This window comes from Aptenodytes forsteri, unplaced genomic scaffold, assembly GCF_000699145.1.
Source record: "Aptenodytes forsteri isolate BGI_AS27 unplaced genomic scaffold, ASM69914v1 Scaffold357, whole genome shotgun sequence".
NCBI classification, from domain to species: Eukaryota; Metazoa; Chordata; class Aves; order Sphenisciformes; family Spheniscidae; genus Aptenodytes; species Aptenodytes forsteri.
In genome coordinates, this window is record NW_008795671.1 from 395750 (window position 1) to 416160 (window position 20411).

Here is a 20411-nt window from a genome sequence, read left to right on the forward strand (position 1 = left end):
GCCGCCGGGAGCGGGTGGCGGCGGCGAGAGCCCTGCCGCTGCCGCTTCCTCTTACCCCGCGGTGCTGCCAGCGCTATCCGGGGTGTCGCGATAGCACGTGGGAAGCGGTAGGGCCGGGGTCCGCCTGGTGCTGTCGAGACTGCAGTCGGAGAGTCTCCTTTCTGCATGGAAGGAGAGGGGAAGAGAGCAAATAATCCAGAGGTATTGCTGAAATCCTTCTCTAATCCCTCGTGTTTGGGTATTTCGAGTAGCTGTGCTCCGATCATGCAAGAGGCGGTGCTTTGTCTCTTCTCTCAATTCCTTTTTTGATGGCTATTATTGACGTGCATTGGAGCCTTTTTTTTCCTCCTTTGTGAAGGTAAAGAAGGTTGCGTAGCTGTACTCCTGTACAACCCCACAAATTGGCAATCGGAAGTGTATAGGGAGGTGACAGCAGCTTGTTGAACGGCACGCACGTTGAAACAGTCGTGTGGCCTCACTTCCAAAAGTTCTAGCGCCGCTGTTGTTTGCAGCAGGTCTTCTGAACTTCCAGGGAAAAAACGCGTGGGCTGGAGAGACGGCTTTCTTTCGTTCTGTAAAGTTCTAGTCGGATTTGGCTGAGGAGCTTTTCATAATCCTTGTTCTGTAAAGTTCTAGTTGGATTTGGCTGAGGAGCTTTTCATAATCCTTGTTTCCCTTTTGCTGATTATATTGTTAATGTGCCAAAATAAGTGTGTGTTAGCATACTAATCCAAAACCAGGCCTGTCCTGCTGTAGCAACAGCATCACCTTGCTGGTGCTAGCACTTTAGGCAAGAGATCTCCCTCTGCTTTCTCTAGAATCGGTGTGTAGCACTTGGTGGTTCAGTCGTTTTCCTGGATGGCTGCTGCCTTCTGCAGCATGTTAATGTCATACACCTTAACTTGTGCTGTGATCGGGAGGGTTAAGGTTCATGCGTCCCTGCTGGTGAGGATGTTAGTTATGCTTATTTATGATCTTCCCCCCTCCACCCCTCTCCCAAAAGTACAAAAATACCATTAAAAGAACTTTGGTTGGTAAGCAAGTTAAATACCTGGAAGACTGAAAAATATACTGGTAACTTTAATCCGTCTTCCACTCTATATGCATGTAAATAACTGTGCATTATTTCTCCATAGTGGTCAAGTTTCATCCAGAGAAGAAATAGATTCAAAGGGTGAATTGGGATTGTATTGCAAGCTTGAGACTTTTTGTGGGGTCTCTGTCTCATTCTTTTCCAAAGTTAGAAGGTGTTAGAGAACTGGAGAATAGAATCCCAGAGAATAGGCAAAGACTATGCAAAAACAGTGTTTTTACTTTGCTGCTTGAATGTTCTTTCTTTTGCACTAAATTCTTCTTTTACCCAATTAACTTCTTAAATTTGGATTATATTTCCCTTGCCTTCTACTTTGATGTTAGAAGTCTAATGGGCAAAGTAAGTGCTGAGTTTAACTAGCAATATCTGATTGGAAACTTTCTGGGCAAGATTTCTGCACGTTTTTGGACAACCAAGTTTTTGACCTAGGTCCTAAAGAGTGTCTTGTAGTACCTTTGTGAAGAAGAAAACATATGGCTGTAAGTCTTCAAGTGAGCTCCTGTAGCTGCTGTGGATTTCAGCTTTGTAATAAACTTATGCTTTGTATTCAGTCCGATTGAACTAAAAATAACAAACAAAATTTCCTTCATATTGATAGATCTGTTTCTTTGGTGAGCTCTGTCTCAAATGAGGCAAATGCTGTTTGCCTCTGGCAATGAGATCCAGTGGTGTAGAGATGGGAGCAGGGAATCATTTATGTAGTGATCATTGTACTTGTGCCAATTCTCTTTCAGTTTCCTTATCTGCACAATAAGAATAAAGATAACTTGAGTATTTGTTGGTGAGATGGTTAGATTGTATAAGGAGTAAGTATTCCTGAACAGCCCACAAATAAACAAGTAGTTACGTTATTAAGCGAGGGTTACAGAGAAATCCTATGTAAGCTAAGTGCCTGGGCACTGTCTAGTCTCAGTATTGAATGAAGGAAAAAGACTGAAAAAAATCTTGTAATATAAAATGGTCTAAAACAGGCCAAGAGAGTTAAAGTCACAGGGGAGCTCTAGATTGACTTACTTTGCAAGCTACTGTTTTTAATGGTTTTTGAGATGACACTTGATGTCTTAATTTTACTGTAATCTGTTAATGCTACTTGAATCTAAAATACCCTGCAAACCCTTACAGTCTGTAGAACATCTAACTGAGTAGACTGTGCTGTTGTTTACCAAATGCCAAACATTGATCTAAGCTCTTAATGTGAAATCGTGATGAAAACCTGATAGGTTTAAACTTAAGGCGTGAGAACGAGAGGCGCGGTGAGGTAAAATTCTAATTGGCGTAATTACAGCTTTTCATATAAAAATTAAGGTAGTGGTTCGGGTTGATGGTTGAGTAGATACCTGGTTCAGACTTGGTTGTGTAGGTGCCGGAAGGTGGGTGGTGTTTAGTTTGTTTGTTGAAGTTTAAGCTTTGTATTTATTTGTCTATTTAGAAGCGTCTCTAGTAGAAGCTGTAGTTTTCCAAAAGTCCTATGGGACACAGTAATTTGCTGGAGTGACAGATTCATTGCAAATAGGATCTTTTTAGGAGTGTGCTTTATTGACATAGCTGTAGTACTCTCACAAAACCTTGTTTTAGCTGAGTCACTATTGTCATCGGCTATGGAATGTGTTTGGATTGGAATGTTCAGCTGGAGTCTTTGAGGAAAAAGTAATAGCATCATGCCCGTTGACATTTGGAAAAGGCAGTCTAAATGATATTAGAGATCAGAAATTGATGACTCATTATACGTCCTAAAACCCTGCACAAAAGTGTAGTGCAGATCTTTGTATTTTCCAGTTCTTCATTCAAGTTAAAAACGTATTGAAAGAGCTGGTATAACATGCTCATTATGAGATATATTCCCAAACATGCTCATTCCAGTTTCCTGACATCAACTAGTTGAGATAGGTGAGTTTTGTTTAGAAAATAGTTTTTTTTAAAACTGGGTATTTTTTACTATTTCCATTGGTTTTAAAACCAAGCAGCTTGGAAGGGGAAGAAGCCTAACAGGTGCTGCAAAAAAGGTCTTTCATTTGATAAGAAAGTGAAATACTTGAAAATAGAATAGGTTAAAGTTGTTAATACTGTCTCTCTTCTTGTTCTCCTATTCTTTTTGTTCTACTTTTAATTTTTCAAATTATTTTAGAACAAACTTCATCTCTTCTACTTTAGTATTATCTGGTGCAGTGGGGGGGTCTGTTAAATTTTTTTTGTGTACTGTCTACTGCTGCTGTACAGTGGGCAGGCCATCTTCTACTAACAAGGGTGGTTTTTTAATAGAAAAAATAACCTTAAATGTACAGAGTACATAACATCTGCATTTCAGTCTGGGATTTTGGAGAGCAGTTGTGTTCATGTTCCACTTACTTTAAAGTTGTTTTCTTATTTTGCTATGGGAACTGGTTAAACTTGTGTAGTAAGACCTGAAACAGTATATTAACAAGACTTTTGGCCTGATCTCTCTGAATATACAGAGGTCAGGAATTCTGTAGCAACATGTATGAATTAAAATGTTATGTAAGAAGAAGGATTTATTTTTGGCTTCTTTTGGGTGGCTAAAACTATCTACTGTAATATAGAATGCATTATTTTTTTCCAGTAGTTCTGTTTCTGATTTCTGAGAAATGGCTTCTTTTCTTTTCTTTTTTTTCTGAAGGATTTGTGAGACGGTATCTGGGGATAAGGATATCATTGTTCCTTTGGGTATATCACCTTGGTTCCACCTCTGTTAAGTTCTAGAGATAATCTATGGGTATGAACACATGGAAGAAGCAGCTTGTTACAGTAAAGAGCTTTTTAACATTGAGCATCTGCTTAATAAGTTCTCATGTCTGAAGACTGAAGCTGGATAAATTTTAACTAGACTAAAACGCAGTTTGTAAAATAATCAAACTTTAAAATTATTTATTTTTTTTAGTTCTCCAGCTGTTGCAATCTTTAATTCAAGTTTGGTTTTTTTTTTCTTAAGTGGTTCCTGGTGGGCCAAACCAAAGAATTAAGTGAAGTAGGTCAGAATAATAACTTTCAATAGTCTCTTCTAGCCTTAAATCTAAATAGGTAACCATTTAGTGTGACTAACAGCTAGCAATAAGCTAAAATGACAGAACTTAGATTGCGCTTGCAAAGTCTGTTAAAAACTTGTTTATTTTTCCCTAAAACCTGCAAAATATTTCATCATTTGTAGCTCCAAATAGTGTAAGCACATGACCTTTTCAGAGGATTGTACATATGGAAAGCAATCTGTACACCTGAAATGAAACCTTATTTCTGATCTCATTTCTTGCAGAGTCTGCAGCAATCGAGGAGTTGCACTGAGTTCAAGTTCAGAAGTGCTTTACACATGAAATCTACTGGCTCTCTAGCTGATTCTGCCCTGTCACCGTCTCAACAGGTAGAGTGCTTTTGTGCCTGAGCCATGCAGCAAGCATAGCTGTTCTGGTGTGGTCGTCCTGTGTCAGCGTGTGTCCAAAGGTACATTGAGGCCTTTGGGTTTCTTCTTTGGGGAATGTGTCAAGGAGACGAGAATGCATGGCAGATCTGTCACAAAAGTACTCTAAAGAAAAGCCTAGTAGTTTTGGTTTTGATTTTTAACACTCATAGAGTTTAATAATGATAGAAGAAAGAGTTCTGTCATTCTATCAGAGCTTCTGTTTTAAAATGGAACAAAGCCAGACCCATGGGGCATCAGTGGAGGGTCCACTTCGGTCAAAGCAGTGTTTTGCTTTGGGTCATTTTCCCCTTGAATTCTATTTTTTTTTTTTTTTTTTTTGATTGCAACGGTATGGGAGGAAATATCGCACTGAATTATCTGAAAGTGTTACTCAAAAGAATGCAAAATACAGGTCAGCTTCTGTAATAGGATATTTGGGGCAGGAGTAGACATGGAAAGGCTTTTCTTTATAAGGTTGACATAAAAAAGTTGCACTTCCTTGTAATTCTAATACTCACTATTTTTGCTGTAGTTAGTTTCTTTTTGTTTTGGTCTGAATTGTTTTTGAGGTAGATGGATAACTTTAATTTATGCTTCAAAAAGCAGTTAGTACATACTCCTTCGATGCTAGATCACTGATAAACCTAGAATCTTTCCAGAAGTACGTATCCCCCTGAGGTTTTTTCCTTGCAATAAGAAGCCATGTTTTGAGCCTGACCTTTTTCTGCCTCTTTTGTGTAATACATATAAATTGCTGTAGACTATGATGATAATGGTAGAAGTAGCGTACTACTTGTATAGTAGTTTGAGCTTTAGTAATTGAAGCTCCTTCTCATGTGTGCACTGATTAACAAAAAAAATAATGTAGACTCATTCTAGTATGTCCAATATGTGCAGTCACTACTAGGCAGGGAAGATGCTCTCTTCTTTGTTGTGGATTAATTTATGTTTGAGAATGCAGTGGAAACTTGTCTATCAAAATGTTTTGACTTGTCTGATCTGCCTAGTTGTAACAGAAGCCAGGGTTGTCCTGATGAACTTGGGGGTGAGGGGTGGTAATTTGTATCCCATAAGGTTGAGATTTTAAGTGTGGCATCTGAAAGGATGCTACTTCCTAAAAGTATGTCTGATGAAAACTAGTTTGAAGAAAATATAAGGCTTCATAAAGTTCCTGTCAGGAACTTCTCTTTGAAATCAGAAAAATTGTATAAAAAAGAACAATTGCCTAGTATATAAGACATTAAAATATGGCCACATGCACTACTCTATTACCTGTGCAACTGAAGCACACACCTTTAAATTTGTCACCTCTTAGTCATGTTGTTTCACGTTAATAACTAGCAGTTTGTAATGTTGTTTGTTGTTCTTTTGAATTTACTATTTTAAAGAGTGGTTGGAAATTAGTGTAGCATTAGATTAGCTTTGCTGTATGTCCCCGTTTCCTGCCTTCCCAATGCTATGGAGAGACATTTAAGCAGGATTTGAGGTACCTAGCTCCCTAATATGAGGACAATGGCTGCACTGGCTTTGGAGAAGCCTCATGGTGGGGCTTTTTAACCTTAGACTTTGTGGAGTCTGGAGGAGTAGAGATAGAGCTGCCTTTTGTTGCTCACCTCAAGCAGGGATGGCAACTAGTGGTGGCATTTGCCATTCTCCAGTTGAAATGGTGTCAAAGACATCTTGCTGAACCTCCAGTTCATGTTTTTCATCAGTTATTTGAAAACTGATAAATCAAAACAGTCCTCAAACCAACCAGCCCAAACACCACCACCCCCAAAGCCAAAAAGGGAGCATAACATGCATAACATAGAAAGCTAACGTGACTATGCTATTGTAGTAATAGACTGAGGTGTTGGATTTTAGATACAAACATTGTTGTACTTTTTGTGCAGGATAGGGATGACAAGACAAGAAAAGCTTACCTTCCAGAAGACTGCAAAGCTCATTTAAAGCATTTGATAGTTAGACCTGTGAGTCAAGGTGAATGATAGTTATTTTCCCATGCGTGGTAGGATATAGAAAAATAAAATAGCTTGTTCAATAATTATCTATAGTACTGCCAATTCTATTTGGGTAGAATATTCTAAAGCCTTTTTTTTTTTTTTTTTTTTTTTAAAATAATACTGCTCTCTACCTCTTGCCCTATTTTTCCTTACCCTTTTTTTTAACCACCTATCACTTAAATCTCTCTCTCACTTGGCCATTTCCTCTCTGAAAGTTTCTGCATCTTACCAGACTTGTTAGCCACTCTTTTAGCCAGAGACCTGGGTAAAAGCTGGAAGATTCAGAAATATGGCAGTCTCTTCTACAATCTCCAAAACAAAAGGGAATTTTTTAGAATGGTTTGCATATATTTGGCTGCTTGTGGGTGGATTTGGATGCTTCTGGGAGTTTAAACCTGTAGTACTGCTTGTGTCTCTCTATTCTTCTACTTCCTTGAACCAGTAATTGAAGAACCTGTTGGCCTATTTAGTTGAATTTGATAGAGGGAAGAGTCTCAAAGATAGTTGAACTTTATAGGTTTGGTGAATAAAAGGTAGCTGAGTAACGGAGGGTTCCAATGGCAGTAATTGTTGCTGTGATTTTCTATCTTACTGGCACCAAAGAATTCGTATAGGGGAGAGTAAGTAAGCAGACTTTGGGTTTGATAATACTAAGTACAGCTCCTTATACTTTGTGGTGTAGAAGAAAGTGAGAGCTCTCACTTGCAGCTGAAGTATTGTGTGGTGACTCTCTGAGACCCTTATTATGCTATTTTAATGTTTGTGTTACAACAGCAACTGAAAATCATGTGGCTGTAGCAGCTGGAATTTTAATCCTTTTAATTATGACAGATTTTCAAAGCATGTTCTGGCTGATTTGGTCAGCTGACTGTATAGTATGTACAATAACACCAAGTGATTGCACAAATTCTGAGAGCAGTGGTCACCTCACTGGAATGGGATGTATTTTTAGGTTTCTCTGCTAGTAACAGTCAAGTGTGTGTACTTAAGCATCTCATATGAACTGAATCTAGTTGCTGACACTACACTATCAGAAAAGGACAGCTGTTTGTTCTTGCTATAGTCATTGATCTGACACTTACCTTCTCACCAAATTGTGGCAAGGAACACAATGGGGTATAAACACTGTAAGTATTATTGGTACGTGTTTTAATGACAGGTATTTTTCTTCAGGTCAGCAATGACACCCTCTGCTAGCCCTTTCAATTTTCTGTATCAGAGTAACTGAAAGCACTTTGTTACCTCCAGCAAGAATTTTTTTTATCTCCCCTTCACCCAACAGTTTTTTCCTTTACAAGGCAATGTTTGGGAAGAGGGTGGTTCTTGTTCTCAGTGTAGTCCTAGTGATATATTGGCTCTGGTTCTTCAATGGAAAATGACTCGTGGATGCTCTTAATCAATGAATCAAAGAGGTGCTAAGTTCCGTGGTTCACGAGGTTAGCTTACAAAATGGAGTGAGTTGTGATCATTTGTTGATTAATGAATGTGCTAATTCTTGAGGTCTTATCCATTATTTCACCAGTTTGTTAGGGTCCTTTGGTTTTTTGCCTTTGGACTTACTTTGCAATTTGATAATTGAATTATATCAAAAGCCTTAACTAGTTTAAGCAGTCCAGGAACTCATGACTGCCCAGAACAGTTGTTGAGTTTGAAGCCCAGGTATTAAAATTAAAAATGCAGAAGAAGGACCTTTAATATATATATAAAAGGACTTTGTAGTAAGCTATAAATAAAATGTGACTTGCTGACTAAATTGAAGTTCTGCAGCAGGTTCTGTGAAGTTAAGGCTTGTAAGCAGGACACAGAATTTTAGTAAATGTCCTGCTGATGTTCTACTGATGTCCAAAGAGATTTTACATTATATATTTAGTTAAGGAGCCAAGGGATTTAAATTTTAAGAGAAATGGCGTCTAATATCAAACTTTTTAGTGACCAATAAAATTCTAATTTATAGAAACTGGGAGAATAGGTTACTTCAGCTATTTAATTGATCACATGCATAACTGCTTCTTTATAAAAACAATTGCAAGCATCTGTTACAGAACTAAATTAGGATCTGCCTGTTGGTAAAACATGGTATTTTAGTGTCTGCTCTGGCTTTCATATACTGTCTGTTAGTGATATTTGATGTTTTTACCAGGTTTTGTCTCCTTACACACTTCAAAATTTCATTTGCTTGTATGAAATCATTAAGTTTTGATGAATATTAGCTTATGTGTGAAAGGAGTCCAGGAGCCTGAGAAAAGCCAGTATCATCATGCAACTCGGGTTTCACAATCTGACTTGTAAAGACCAAGATAGTGTGCTAGGGAGGAGGATGTTTTACTGTCTTAATAGAATGTTATTCTGTGTAAGCTCACATAGGCTATTTAAAGCTAGTATTCAGTGATGGTTGACTAATTTAGGGTATGTCTACACAAATGGTGCAGGCAAACACAAGCTCTGACTGCGTTCTGAGCTGTCTGCATGCGGGCCGGCTTTGGCCTAGAAGCAATAGAACAATGCTAGCATAGCAGTGTGCGCTAGCTAACACACCTGCCCTCTGCTTTAGAAGTGGCTCACTTCTGGGCATCTTAAAGTGAGCAGGGTGCATAGCTTTTTGCAAAGTAGGTAAACAATATATATTTTTTTTAAACGTAATTGTGGGTAACTGATTAAATTAAGCCTTACTGCTACCAGACTGCTTGTTTTATGGGAGCAGGACTGTGTTTAGATACTTGAAGCAAAGGCTGGGCTCTGTGAGGGCTCTTGCATTATAAACTAGCAATTGTCTTTTTCAGGGCTGTTTCCATTTTGTGTCAAGCGCTGTAAAATACACACATAACCTGAGAGCTTCCTTTTGATCTCTGCTCACCTGTTGACTTGAGGAGAACTAGAGTTTGGTTTCAGTATTGATGCAAAACTATGAAATTTTCTTCGGTCTAGCAACAGGTAGGCTGCTGTATTTGGCAGGAATTACTTAGAGAGGGTTTTCCCAGAAGAACTAAAAATATCTCAGAGAAGTCAAATAATTTTCTTTTTCATTCTTTACTGAATATGTTTCAGCTCTTTGCAGTAGATGCTATCTGACTTCATACGCAAGTTGAAAGCAGGTTGTGTGCCAGAAAGGTGTGCTAAAATGTTTAGCAAGTCATTCAGTGAGTGAGTTCAGTGACTGATGCACTTGACAACTTATTTGAAACTTAATTGTTACTCAGTATATAAATACTAAGGTATGGTGGGGAAAATTCAGCTGTGTTTTGCCTGCTAAGTGTAGCACATATGCTTCTTTGTTAGAAGTGTTCAGGAGAGTGGGTGGCTAAAATATTTGAGTTATCCAATTTACGATGGATGGGGGGATGAGGACTGATTGCTACTTAAAGTTGGCATGAATTTCAAAGCATTAAAAGAATACAAGTGAGTGAAGTGTCACATAGAAATCTAAATGCTTTAAATACAGTGGAGTGTCTTAAAAGGTTGTTTTGTTTCCTCTTACCTTCAGTTTGAAGAAGAGGAATAATACTGATCAGTTTTATTTTTACAGTTTAGAGTATTTTTAATTTAAGAAGTTTTAATGCATTAAAACTGAAGTGTTTAATCTGAAGACAATGTGTGAGAGCACTTGTTAGCTAGTAGAATAAAATAAGGCACCATTTCTATTAAATTCTGTAAGCATTTTATTTTTCAAGAAAACTGCTGGAGGGTGGGGTGTGAGGAAAAGATGGAACTGAGCATTGTGGTTTTGACACAGTATTTTGAGATTTGGCTCTGTGCAAGTCATTCTCTGATGTCTCTGAACTGTAACCCCCAGTGGTATCACTTCTGAGAGGGAGTTTGTTAGAGCATAGGGGAGAGCTTGGTCACTTGTGTAGGCCTGCACTCCAGCTAGTGAGCAGTTCCAGAGCGTCTCAAAGTATGGTAGAAAGATGCAAAGCTTACTCTCTTCTTTTTTTTTTTTTTCCTTTTTTCTTTTTTTCTCCCTACCACAACAAAGAATTGAATTTTTTGTTTGTGTCAATTAGTTGTAATAGATTATGCAATGAATTTTATTTGGATTTTTATTGCTGTTTGGCCTTGTTATATAAAGTTGTTATGTTACCCTTACACTTTGAACTGCTGGTATTGTAATCATGACGGCCATAGGATGCATTAAAAAAATTACCTTTTGTGGGTTGTACTGGAGGTATAGATAGGGCCATGTTGGGTAATAAAGTTTTATGTAGAAGTACTTGTTCAATGTGTAGTATAATTGCTACCCTTATGCAACAACTACTACAAAAACAGGGGAGGAGCTATAGGCTATAGATGAAGAAAAAACGAAGAGTGAGGAGCTGTTGTAAAGGACTGCTGTCTGACAGAAGCATGGAGGGGGGGAGACTGGGACATGACAGGGGATTGAGATACACGCTGAGGGCTGCGGATTGCCCTAAACAGAACTGCATGAAGAGGGTGTCAGAAGCTTAGGTGGTAGCAAGCAGCCCAGGGAATAGGTTGCCTCTGTTTAATTTAGAGAACTGGAGATGAGGATGAATCTTGGCTTCCTTTATTTCATCTGCCTACTCTGTAGAGTTGTATGGTTTATGATTTTAGGTAGTAGGCCATAGTCAACAATCATGCTTTGTTTTTCATTGAATAATCTATTTGCAATGGGCAGGGGAAGAGAGCTATTCCAGAGGGAAGGATTAGATAACATTTTTACCTAAGTTGCATGTATTATACCTGGTGAATAAATGCATAGACTATGTCTTGAGCTCTGGTACAAATGTGTATCTTTAACTTTCAGGTGAACTTTTATACACCATTTCTTTGAGATAAAATGTCACATGCTTGTTCTCTTAAAATGGCTACTGATCAGTTCACATTGTGTTAACATATCTCTCTCTGTACATGTAGAGGATGCAAAACTGCAAATAACTGTTAGTAAATATTAACAATAGTGAATTAATATTCTATGCTTTTGTCTACTTTCTCTTCACTCAGAATTGGATTTACAGTCATGGAGGAACATCAGCAACATTTACACTGTGTGAACTGTGTCAGCCGTCGTTGCATGACCAGACCAGAGCCTGGCATTTCCTGTGATTTGATTGGCTGCCCGTTGGTTTGTGGAGCAGTTTTTCACTCGTGTAAAGCTGAGGAACATCGCATGTTATGTCCACTTGAAAGAGTGCCTTGTTTGAATAGTGGCTTTGGATGTCCCTTCATAGTAGCCCGAAATAAAATTGCTGATCATCTAGAAGTTTGTCCTGCAAGTGTGGTATGTTGTACCATGGAGTGGAATAGATGGCCAGTCAGTTACGCAGACCGAAAATCTTACGAAAATCTGAGTAAAGATGTTGATGAAGTGGAACAGCTAGATATGGCTTTAGCCCTTCAAGACCAGCGCATGTTATTAGAATCACTTAAAGTTGCAACTATGATGTCAAAAGCAGGTGATCAAATACCGGAATCCAGAGAGCAAACCTCTGTCAAATCAAGTGCCCCAGATACAGTGCATTCAAATGGTTTGATGCCTGTAGATGAAGAGTCCTATGGCGCACTTTATCAAGCTACTGTAGAAACAACAAGGAGTTTAGCTGCTGCTCTGGATATCCTGAACACTGCTACAAGGGACATGAATATGTTAAGTTCAAGGCTTTGCATTTCACCACATGAAAAGAAAGAAGATACCGAGGTTAAAGAACAAGCTTCTAATGGCATTATTCAGGATAAAAAGTCTGACCGTGAATATCCAGATGAAGATAACATAGGAGCAGTTGGGGGAATTAGCTTTGATAGCCTGAGTCAAAATTCACAAATGGAGCAAAATGGTTCTAGTGATATTTGTTACGATGTAGTGCAAAAACATGACTTAAATCTAAACCTCAATAACTCCTCACTTTTGTGTAATGGCTTTCATGTAGAAAATGAATGTTCAAAGGTGTTGGACCAGAATGAAGATCTTGGTGTATCTAATTCAAAACCATCCCATGTAGCAAATGGTGAATGTACTGCATCTCATGATGATGAAGCATTACAGTCTTGCAGCTCCTTCCCTGTAACAGCACAACTTAAAGAAGTAGTATCAGCTGATCACTTAGTTAATGGCAATGTTAATCATGTACTACTTCCCCATAATGCTAACGAAGAAGAAATGTTAGAGAGACAAGTGGAGCAAGAAAGGTTGAGAAATGTAGATGCGTTTTCGCTTTTACGGCATCGATCATACAAATTCCTTGTTAACCACTATTGGTCTACACCAAAAGAAGACAAAGCTGTTGATACATCAGATTTGGAGATAACAGAAGATCCTATGGGTCTTCAGGGGATTGATCTAATCACTGCAGCTCTGTTGTTTTGCCTAGGAGACTCTCCCGGAGGTAGGGGGATATCAGAAAGTCGCACTGTCGATGTGTATCACGTTGACTTTGGGACCCAAACATTTTCTCTCCCATCTGCTATATTGGCCACAAATACAATGGTGGGGGAAATAGCTTCAGCTTCTGCATGTGATCATGCCAACCCACAGCTCTCAAATCCAAGTCCATTCCAGACCCTTGGACTGGATTTGGTATTGGAATATGTGGCTAGATACCAAACAAAACAGCGTTCGATGTTTACATTTGTTTGTGGACAGTTGTTTAGGAGGAATGAATTTTCATCGCATTTTAAGAATGTGCATGGTGACATTCATGCTGGCCTTAATGGCTGGATGGAGCAGAGGTGTCCTTTGGCATATTATGGGTGTACATATTCTCAACGAAGGTTTTGTCCTTCAACACAAGGGGCAAAAATTATTCATGACCGCCACTTACGGTCATTTGGAGTTCAGCCTTGTATATCCACAGTATTAGTAGAACCAGCAAAAAGCTGCTTAATTGGACTACACAATGACCATCTGAGTAGTCTGCCTTTTGAGGTTCTGCAGCACATTGCTAGTTTTCTAGATGGCTTTAGTTTATGTCAGCTTTCAAGAGTGTCACGTTTAATGAGAGATGTGTGTGGAAGCTTGCTTCAAGCACGTGGAATGGTGATACTGCTTTGGGAGAAGAAAAAGTACCCAGACGGAAGTTCTTCTTGGCAGATAAAAGAAAAGGTAAGTTCTTTTTCATTTTGAAGGTGAAAGGGAAGGTATTAAATTGTTCATGTCTCTGCTTTTTCCCTTAATATTTTCTTTGATCACTGTTGTTATTACTGTTTTTTTGATATAATATCCCTTCAAGAAGCAGATTGTCATATAGAACAACAATTAGTGAAAATTGCTAGCAGGTTGGTTCAATCTTCTCCACACTTGAAGAAGTAGAAGTTAAAGTAGTGTCTGTCTGGTTTTTACTTGATGTAAATAAATTAACCTCTGATTATCCCAAGATTTTAAAATATTAAATGATTACTTCATTATTTTCTTTAATACCAATATTCCATGAAAGTGGGAAGGTTGCCTACAAAGTTTGCTTTTCTTGCCCTTATACTGTTTACAGCAATTTTAATTTTTGCTCATCTGTTGAGATCCTATCCATTGCTACGATATTGAGTGCCTTAGATATGTAAATAATTCTTAAAACCTTTGGGTGACCTTTGTATAGTACAGTTTTCACCATTTCCCCCACTCCCCACCCAGTTCCAGTCATTTGGAATTGCAGAAGTTGATCATTTCAGAAATGGATCATTGTGACTGGTCATGCAATACTTTGTCATTTAACTTCTGATTGCATCTACTTTGTAGATGCAAAAAGTATTGCCTGCCTTTCTTCCCAGTGTTCAGAGTTGACTTGGAATCTGAATCGGCCTGGGACTGGCTATACAAAATTTAGCATTGTATGTTCTTGTCATGTTGATTTTTAGTATGATTTATAGTAGCTGCAAAACATTGCCTGAAAGTATTATAGCACAAACATGTAATTTCCTGCTCTGAGTTCAGGTATCTTAAAACATTTTGAGCCTAAGTGCAACTTATTTTCTAGGTTTGGCGCTTCAGTACAGCCTTCTGTACTGTGAATGAATGGAAGTTTGCTGACATCGTAAGCATGGCTGACCACTTGAAGAAATGTAGCTATAATGCTGTAGAGAGAAGAGAGGAGGCTGTTCCGCTGCCATGTATGTGTGTAACACGAGAACTCACTAAAGAAGGACGTTCACTGCGCTCTGTTTTGAAACCAGTACTTTAAATATTGCAACCACTCCAATTGCACATACACTCAAGCACCTGCTATAACCTCGGTAATATTACGTGACACTTTATTAATGTACTAAAGATACTTTCTAGCTAAATCTACTCTGTCACTGTGTATATAAAGTTTGAAGTGACATTTATTTTTTATAATACTCTTTAGCTGGAAAGTAATGAAAGTTGCCTTAACGTTTGAAAAATTCGGAACTTGCTGGACAGGGTAGTTTTATCTAACTTATATAATTTAAGAACAAAATCCTAAGGTGTGTTTTCTGATTCACTGGTGCCCATGTTGCTGTTGACTGATAACATTACAAAAATGGCCTCTAAATGGTATGCACATTTAGACAGGAAACACTGAATTGTAGTGAGACAAAATCCTGACCAAATGTACTGTCTGTATTTGGTCTATTTTTTTTAACAAATTATAATCCAAATATTTGAAAGATAAGGAAGAAATAAAAACCTTAATTGTAGTGAGACAAAATCCTGACCAAATGTACTGTCTGTATTTGGTCTATTTTTTTTAACAAATTATAATCCAAATATTTGAAAGAATAAGGAAGATTCAAAACCTTATAGTAGATGTCTCAAACACAGCTTTTAAGTGCATCTTTTCTCATGAAAACGGCGTTATAGTGCTCTTTAGTTAACAGGCGATCTAGGATCAGCTTTTTTTTAAAATTTTTTTTTAGGAGTGATCTAAAAGAACTCAGCTTTACAGCAGCTTAATTTTTAGTACAACTTTCTTTTGACATGTCAACAATGATTATTTTTCATCTGAACTATTAACAGTTATTTCACTTTTGGGAGCAAAACTTTTAGAGCTAAAAACATGGAATACCAGTTTTTACTCTCACACCTACAATGACATCGATAAAAAATGTTTAAAATGTTTTTCCTTGTCCTGCAGTTGGCTGAGGGTTAAATTGCTTGAGCAGTCAGAAATTCAAAGTATGTGATGAACAGTTACGAATTTATAATGCAGCTAATGAAAGGGCTTTACTTGTTTTATGGTATTGTGAGATGTATTGTCTCCTTTTCTGTTAATTTGTCTATAAAAATGCTGCTTTTCTGAGGAGCATTTTAAATTACTGGTATGTATAGCAAATGTATCATCTTCATAAGATGAGACATGATTTGTTAATTGCATAAGGCATATCAGAAATGTATGTTCAACCACATCTGTTAAATGAACAACTCCAATTTCGTTCCAGTCTTCCATAATAAAAGATCTTACAAAGCATTTGTGAACAGAGAATACATGCTATGAAAAATGGCCTGGTATAGCAAAACTGTAATAACTTCAACTGACTTTCCAACTTGTTTGTATTAATGTTGGTGTCTCTAGCCTGTTGCACTTAGCAACTGTGCCACAAAGCTGAAACAGAAACAGACCAGAGCTTGGAACAAAGAAATACAGTATGTATTTCCTTTATAGGAAAAAATAAGAGATTAGTAAGGAGGAGATGTTTACAAAAATGGCTAAACTCATTACTCGTCATTTCTGTACTGGACACTTGTTTATGGCTAGTCTGGCTGCATTTCACAACTTTGGTATCTGTGCATTTCCCAAACTGGGTCCAGTCCAGCTAAACATTCACTGCCTTTTTCTATCCAGCGTGCTACAGGTGCCCAGAAAAAAATAAAATCTAGTTCTTCAGTGCCATGAGTTGAAATTACAACAGCTCAAGCAGAAGTTCTGCCTGGATCTTCAAACTACATCTTCTCTTTCCACACTTTCTCTTTTTTTTGTTTGGAGAGAGGAAAGGATTAAACCTTCTACAGAAGTTAGCAATATTTGCAGTAATTCTTATCTGTTACCACAGTTAGGCGGAAAGGAGAATCTAGATTCCTGTACAAATCTGACTATACCAACTGGGTTTTAGGTAGGGATTTTAACACACACACACACGCACACACAGAGTTCTCTTGAGTGCATTGAAATGCTCATTACCCACAAATTCTTCAGTACAAGGCAGGAGACAGACTTTCATCAGTTCTCGTCTTTTAGCTCTAATTGCTCCTTGCTGCTGCTCTCCAGTGTTTAAAAGTAGTTGTGTGACTGTAAGGATCCTGAACGTTGAGAAGTTTATGGTTGCGTTTATGGCTCAATCTACTTCAAAACATCTGTCTTGGGTTACTGGTATTTTTTTAGTCAGCAATGTGGTGGTTTTGGTACTTGGCATTCTTTGTAACTACCCAGAACCCTGATAAGTATGGTAGGCAGGCATGTGTCTCGGTCGCTTAGGAGAAGAGGGTATTCAGTTAGAGGAGCTGGTGTTGGTAGAATCTCGCTTGTAGCACAGTGCGGGTCTACATCTAAAGTATCATCAGTTGTTGATCTATTAAAAGAACTTTTTAAGTACTCGGTGTTCTTCTTAAGAAATAACACTATTTCTCAGTACATGCACTTTTGTTTTCAAATGTAGATACAGGCTTTTTTGTTAAATTAGTTTATTTTTTATGAGAATCCAGAGCTATTAAAATATCAATGTTGTAAACAAAAAATCTGCCTTGTAAACTGCTCCAAATGCAGGAATACAATATAGTTAGGATAAAAACTTTTTTTTTTTTTACACTGCTATGCAGTTTGTAAAACATCTATGGTGTATAGTCAGTCTATCAAAATGTGGCTTGTTCACATTTGCCCTTGAATTTTAAAAATGTTGTATCCCTTTCCTGGTACATCTTCCTTGCAGCATATATAGACAGCTGTTCCAGTCTTTCTTCTACTTGATACCACATTGCTACTTTGTTTAAAATATTATGTTTTCAATCATTATGCAATATTTTTTTGCAATGTCTGTTGAAATCCTAATAAAACTTTTGGAGTTTCTCTTTTAGTATGATTGTACTTTTTTTAAAGCTTATCACCAGCCTTCCGGTGCTCAAACATGGTGCTCAATGTCTGCCTATAGGATTCCAGTAAGTACTCAAAAGATCAAGTTACATAAAGGAATCTATTTACAAACATTGAAACATTGCATAATTTGGAATTGATTAATATGTATTCACATTCATTTCATTATGAAGATCAGTCATTCCTTTTTAGACTATACACCCATTTCTATTGCTTTGGTCTATTATGCAGCATAGATTTCTTTCCACAATTAAAAATTTAACTACATTACTTTGAAGACTCATATTGTACCTTGTAGGTTTGTTTTAATTGTTTTTTCTGAATAATAAATTGGAAGGATTATCTGATCAACATGATACACACACACGTGACCAGTTTGCAAGAACATTTTCAGTGTATTGTCACATGAGTCAAGTTTTCTGTAGAAAGTTGTTGCTTAAAATGGTACAGAAGCAAAAAGTTAGGGTGGTTTTTAGATAATAGTTGTAGTTCAGACTGTTTGTGGAATGGCAAAACATAAAACCAAACCTCACTAAAATAGAAGACTGTCCAGAAATTGACCTTTTGCCCTGCCATTTGCTAGTATGAGTATGCTAATAGTCTTTACAAATAAAAATGTACCTATACTACGTAAATCTAATAATAAATTAATCTAAACTGTGTCGAGTAACGTGGTGTGACTCATGGTTTAATTTCAGCCATTACAAACTTGTGACTATTTTACTTCTGAGACAGGCCACATTAGCCTTTTGTTTTTCCCTCTCCATAAGTGGATTAGATATTCTGCTGTGTAAGGAAATATTTTTTGTCTCGCTTTAACTTTCTTGATGCTTAAAGTATTCTAGAGGATTTGCCTGTATGTTTTAGCTTGTTTTTCTGAGAATACTACTGCTAAAACTATCTTCATAGGTTCTTACCTGCTGAAGGTACTTTCCTAAAACGAAATTTAAGTTCAGTGGAGAATTCGATGCTTGCTGTAATATCAGAAAGCTGATTTAAATTCTTTCAGTCAGAATGTCTGTTCAGGCATCTTTGATCATCTTCAGATGAGCAAAATCTTGTGGTTGTTTACAGCACTGAGGAAAAAATAGCATTCAGGTAGTGTTTATAAAAAGTTATGGCATGTAAAGCAGAGACAGTTTGAAGAATGGGGTTCGCATAGTGTGACTGTTCGGCATGTGGTGAATATTGTAGCAGTAATCCAAACTGGAGAGGAAAACTGAATGGAGAAGTAGGCTTAAAAGAACAAAGGCATCCAGTCCCAGCGTAGAGACTCTTCTGAGGGACTGTGTTTGTGAGAATGCTGGGAGTTTCTGACTTGTGCATGCCGCAACTGTGTTTTATTGATGATTTATCAGTCTTTCCACAATGGCAGGAGTTAACCCTGCTGCTATCTGAATGCTGTAATGTGCTTTAGTTGTAAACTGCCTCCAAGCGCTGCCTGTATTCCTGAATAGAGTATTAGTTCAAGTTGAATGCAGTCCTCTCTACTGAATGCAAGGTATGTATTCGGTGTAGGTTCTACATGGTGTCAGAGGCAATATTTGGTAAGAATAATAGAAAAATAAGGTCCTTCGGATGCGGAGAATTTATCTGCATGGTTTCCATCAGTATTTGCTAGAAAAAGGGAACAAAAATGTGTTAGGGAATGCAAGGAGCAAAATAAGAAGACTGATAGCATTCACTATAACTTGCTAATGCCCTGCTGGTTGAGAAAACATTATTAATCATCATTAGATGCACTATGAAAAGTGACAGCAAAAGTCCGTACCTCTGCCATTTTGACAAACTGCAGCACATGCAGTAATAGGTGTGCAGACTGATTATAGCCTCAGGTAGTAGAAAAAGGTATACAAAACAAGCATGTATGATTTTAACTGCAAAATATAGGAAAAAAGCTAGAATTTAATGAGATATGGATTCGCATAAAGCTAGATTTGTAGAATCAGTCAGAAAAATGTGATTTCTGCCTTGAGGATACTGCGGTGTTCTGGTGCTTAGTTTCATCCTAAACTGTGCTGACATTTATTTATTTATTTTAAATAATAAAATGAATGAACTGCAGAAAAACAGTAGTAGGAAAAGTTGCAATGACCTTACAAAATTATTTCAGTTTGACAGTGTCATAATGTAGTATCAGACTGGGAATTTTACAATATAAAAAATTGGAACACAAAAAATAGATTGTAATATATGCTTTTCATTTAAGATTTGATTTTTTTTCCCCTAAGGTATGTTTTCAAGCATGTAACAAAAGCTATCTTCAAGCTTATTGTGATTTAAATGGAGAGAATTCTGCTAGCAAGATGAAAGTTGGCTTGCATTAGGATTTTCACTGAACATCCCAACGAAGGGGTAGGCTGCAGAACAAAACTGATCTAATTATGTGACTGGTTAGCAAATGAACAATCGAGGACCTGGTATGAATATATGTTGGACTTTGTTCAGAAGTGTTAATGTTTGATCATGACCTGTTGTGTAATCTTCTGATTATTGTGTACTCTTTAGTATTGTAATTATATAGTTGTGTTCCACATGTAATTCTGGAGGCCTTTGCAGCAAACAGGAAATAATGTGCCACTTAATGAGATTTGAACCTTGGTTAAGGTAAAATACGACTGTTATGAACTGTGGCAGCTGTTTTTGAGCATCAGCTGTCTGGAGTTTCACGTCATTGTGTGTTTCAAGAGTAAGGGATGAGTGGATGCCTTGTTGCCTAAGCAAAGGTGGCTTTACTTCTAAGCAAAAAGAGTTTTATATGGTATCTCGCTGTGCGCATGGTTTTTGATAGGCAGATGAGTGGGATGTTCTTGATTTAACAACGCAGTAAGACTAACTTCTCAGCAGATGGGATTGCACACAACACAAAATTGCTTCCCTATTTTGTGATAAAATGGGTTCAGTCTAAGTGACCTGTG

General features: G+C 37.5%; 1 protein-coding gene across 2 annotated transcripts; it reads left to right on the plus strand.

Annotated features, from left to right (window-relative positions):
* The first annotated feature begins 39 nt into the window (after positions 1-39).
* FBXO30 (F-box protein 30) lies at positions 40-15094 on the plus strand. Of its 2 annotated transcripts, none has more exons than XM_009282503.2 (4): positions 40-201; positions 4359-4463; positions 11465-13559; positions 14425-15094. In XM_009282503.2, exons 3-4 carry the CDS (start codon positions 11481-11483, stop codon positions 14626-14628), a joined length of 2283 nt encoding a protein of 760 aa, XP_009280778.1. In that variant the 5' UTR covers positions 40-201; positions 4359-4463; positions 11465-11480; the 3' UTR covers positions 14629-15094. The 2 variants fall into 2 exon arrangements, with proteins under 2 accessions (XP_009280778.1, XP_009280779.1); XM_009282504.2 differs by lacking the exon at positions 40-201 and adding an exon at positions 3781-3824.
* Positions 15095-20411: the final 5317 nt, after the last annotated feature.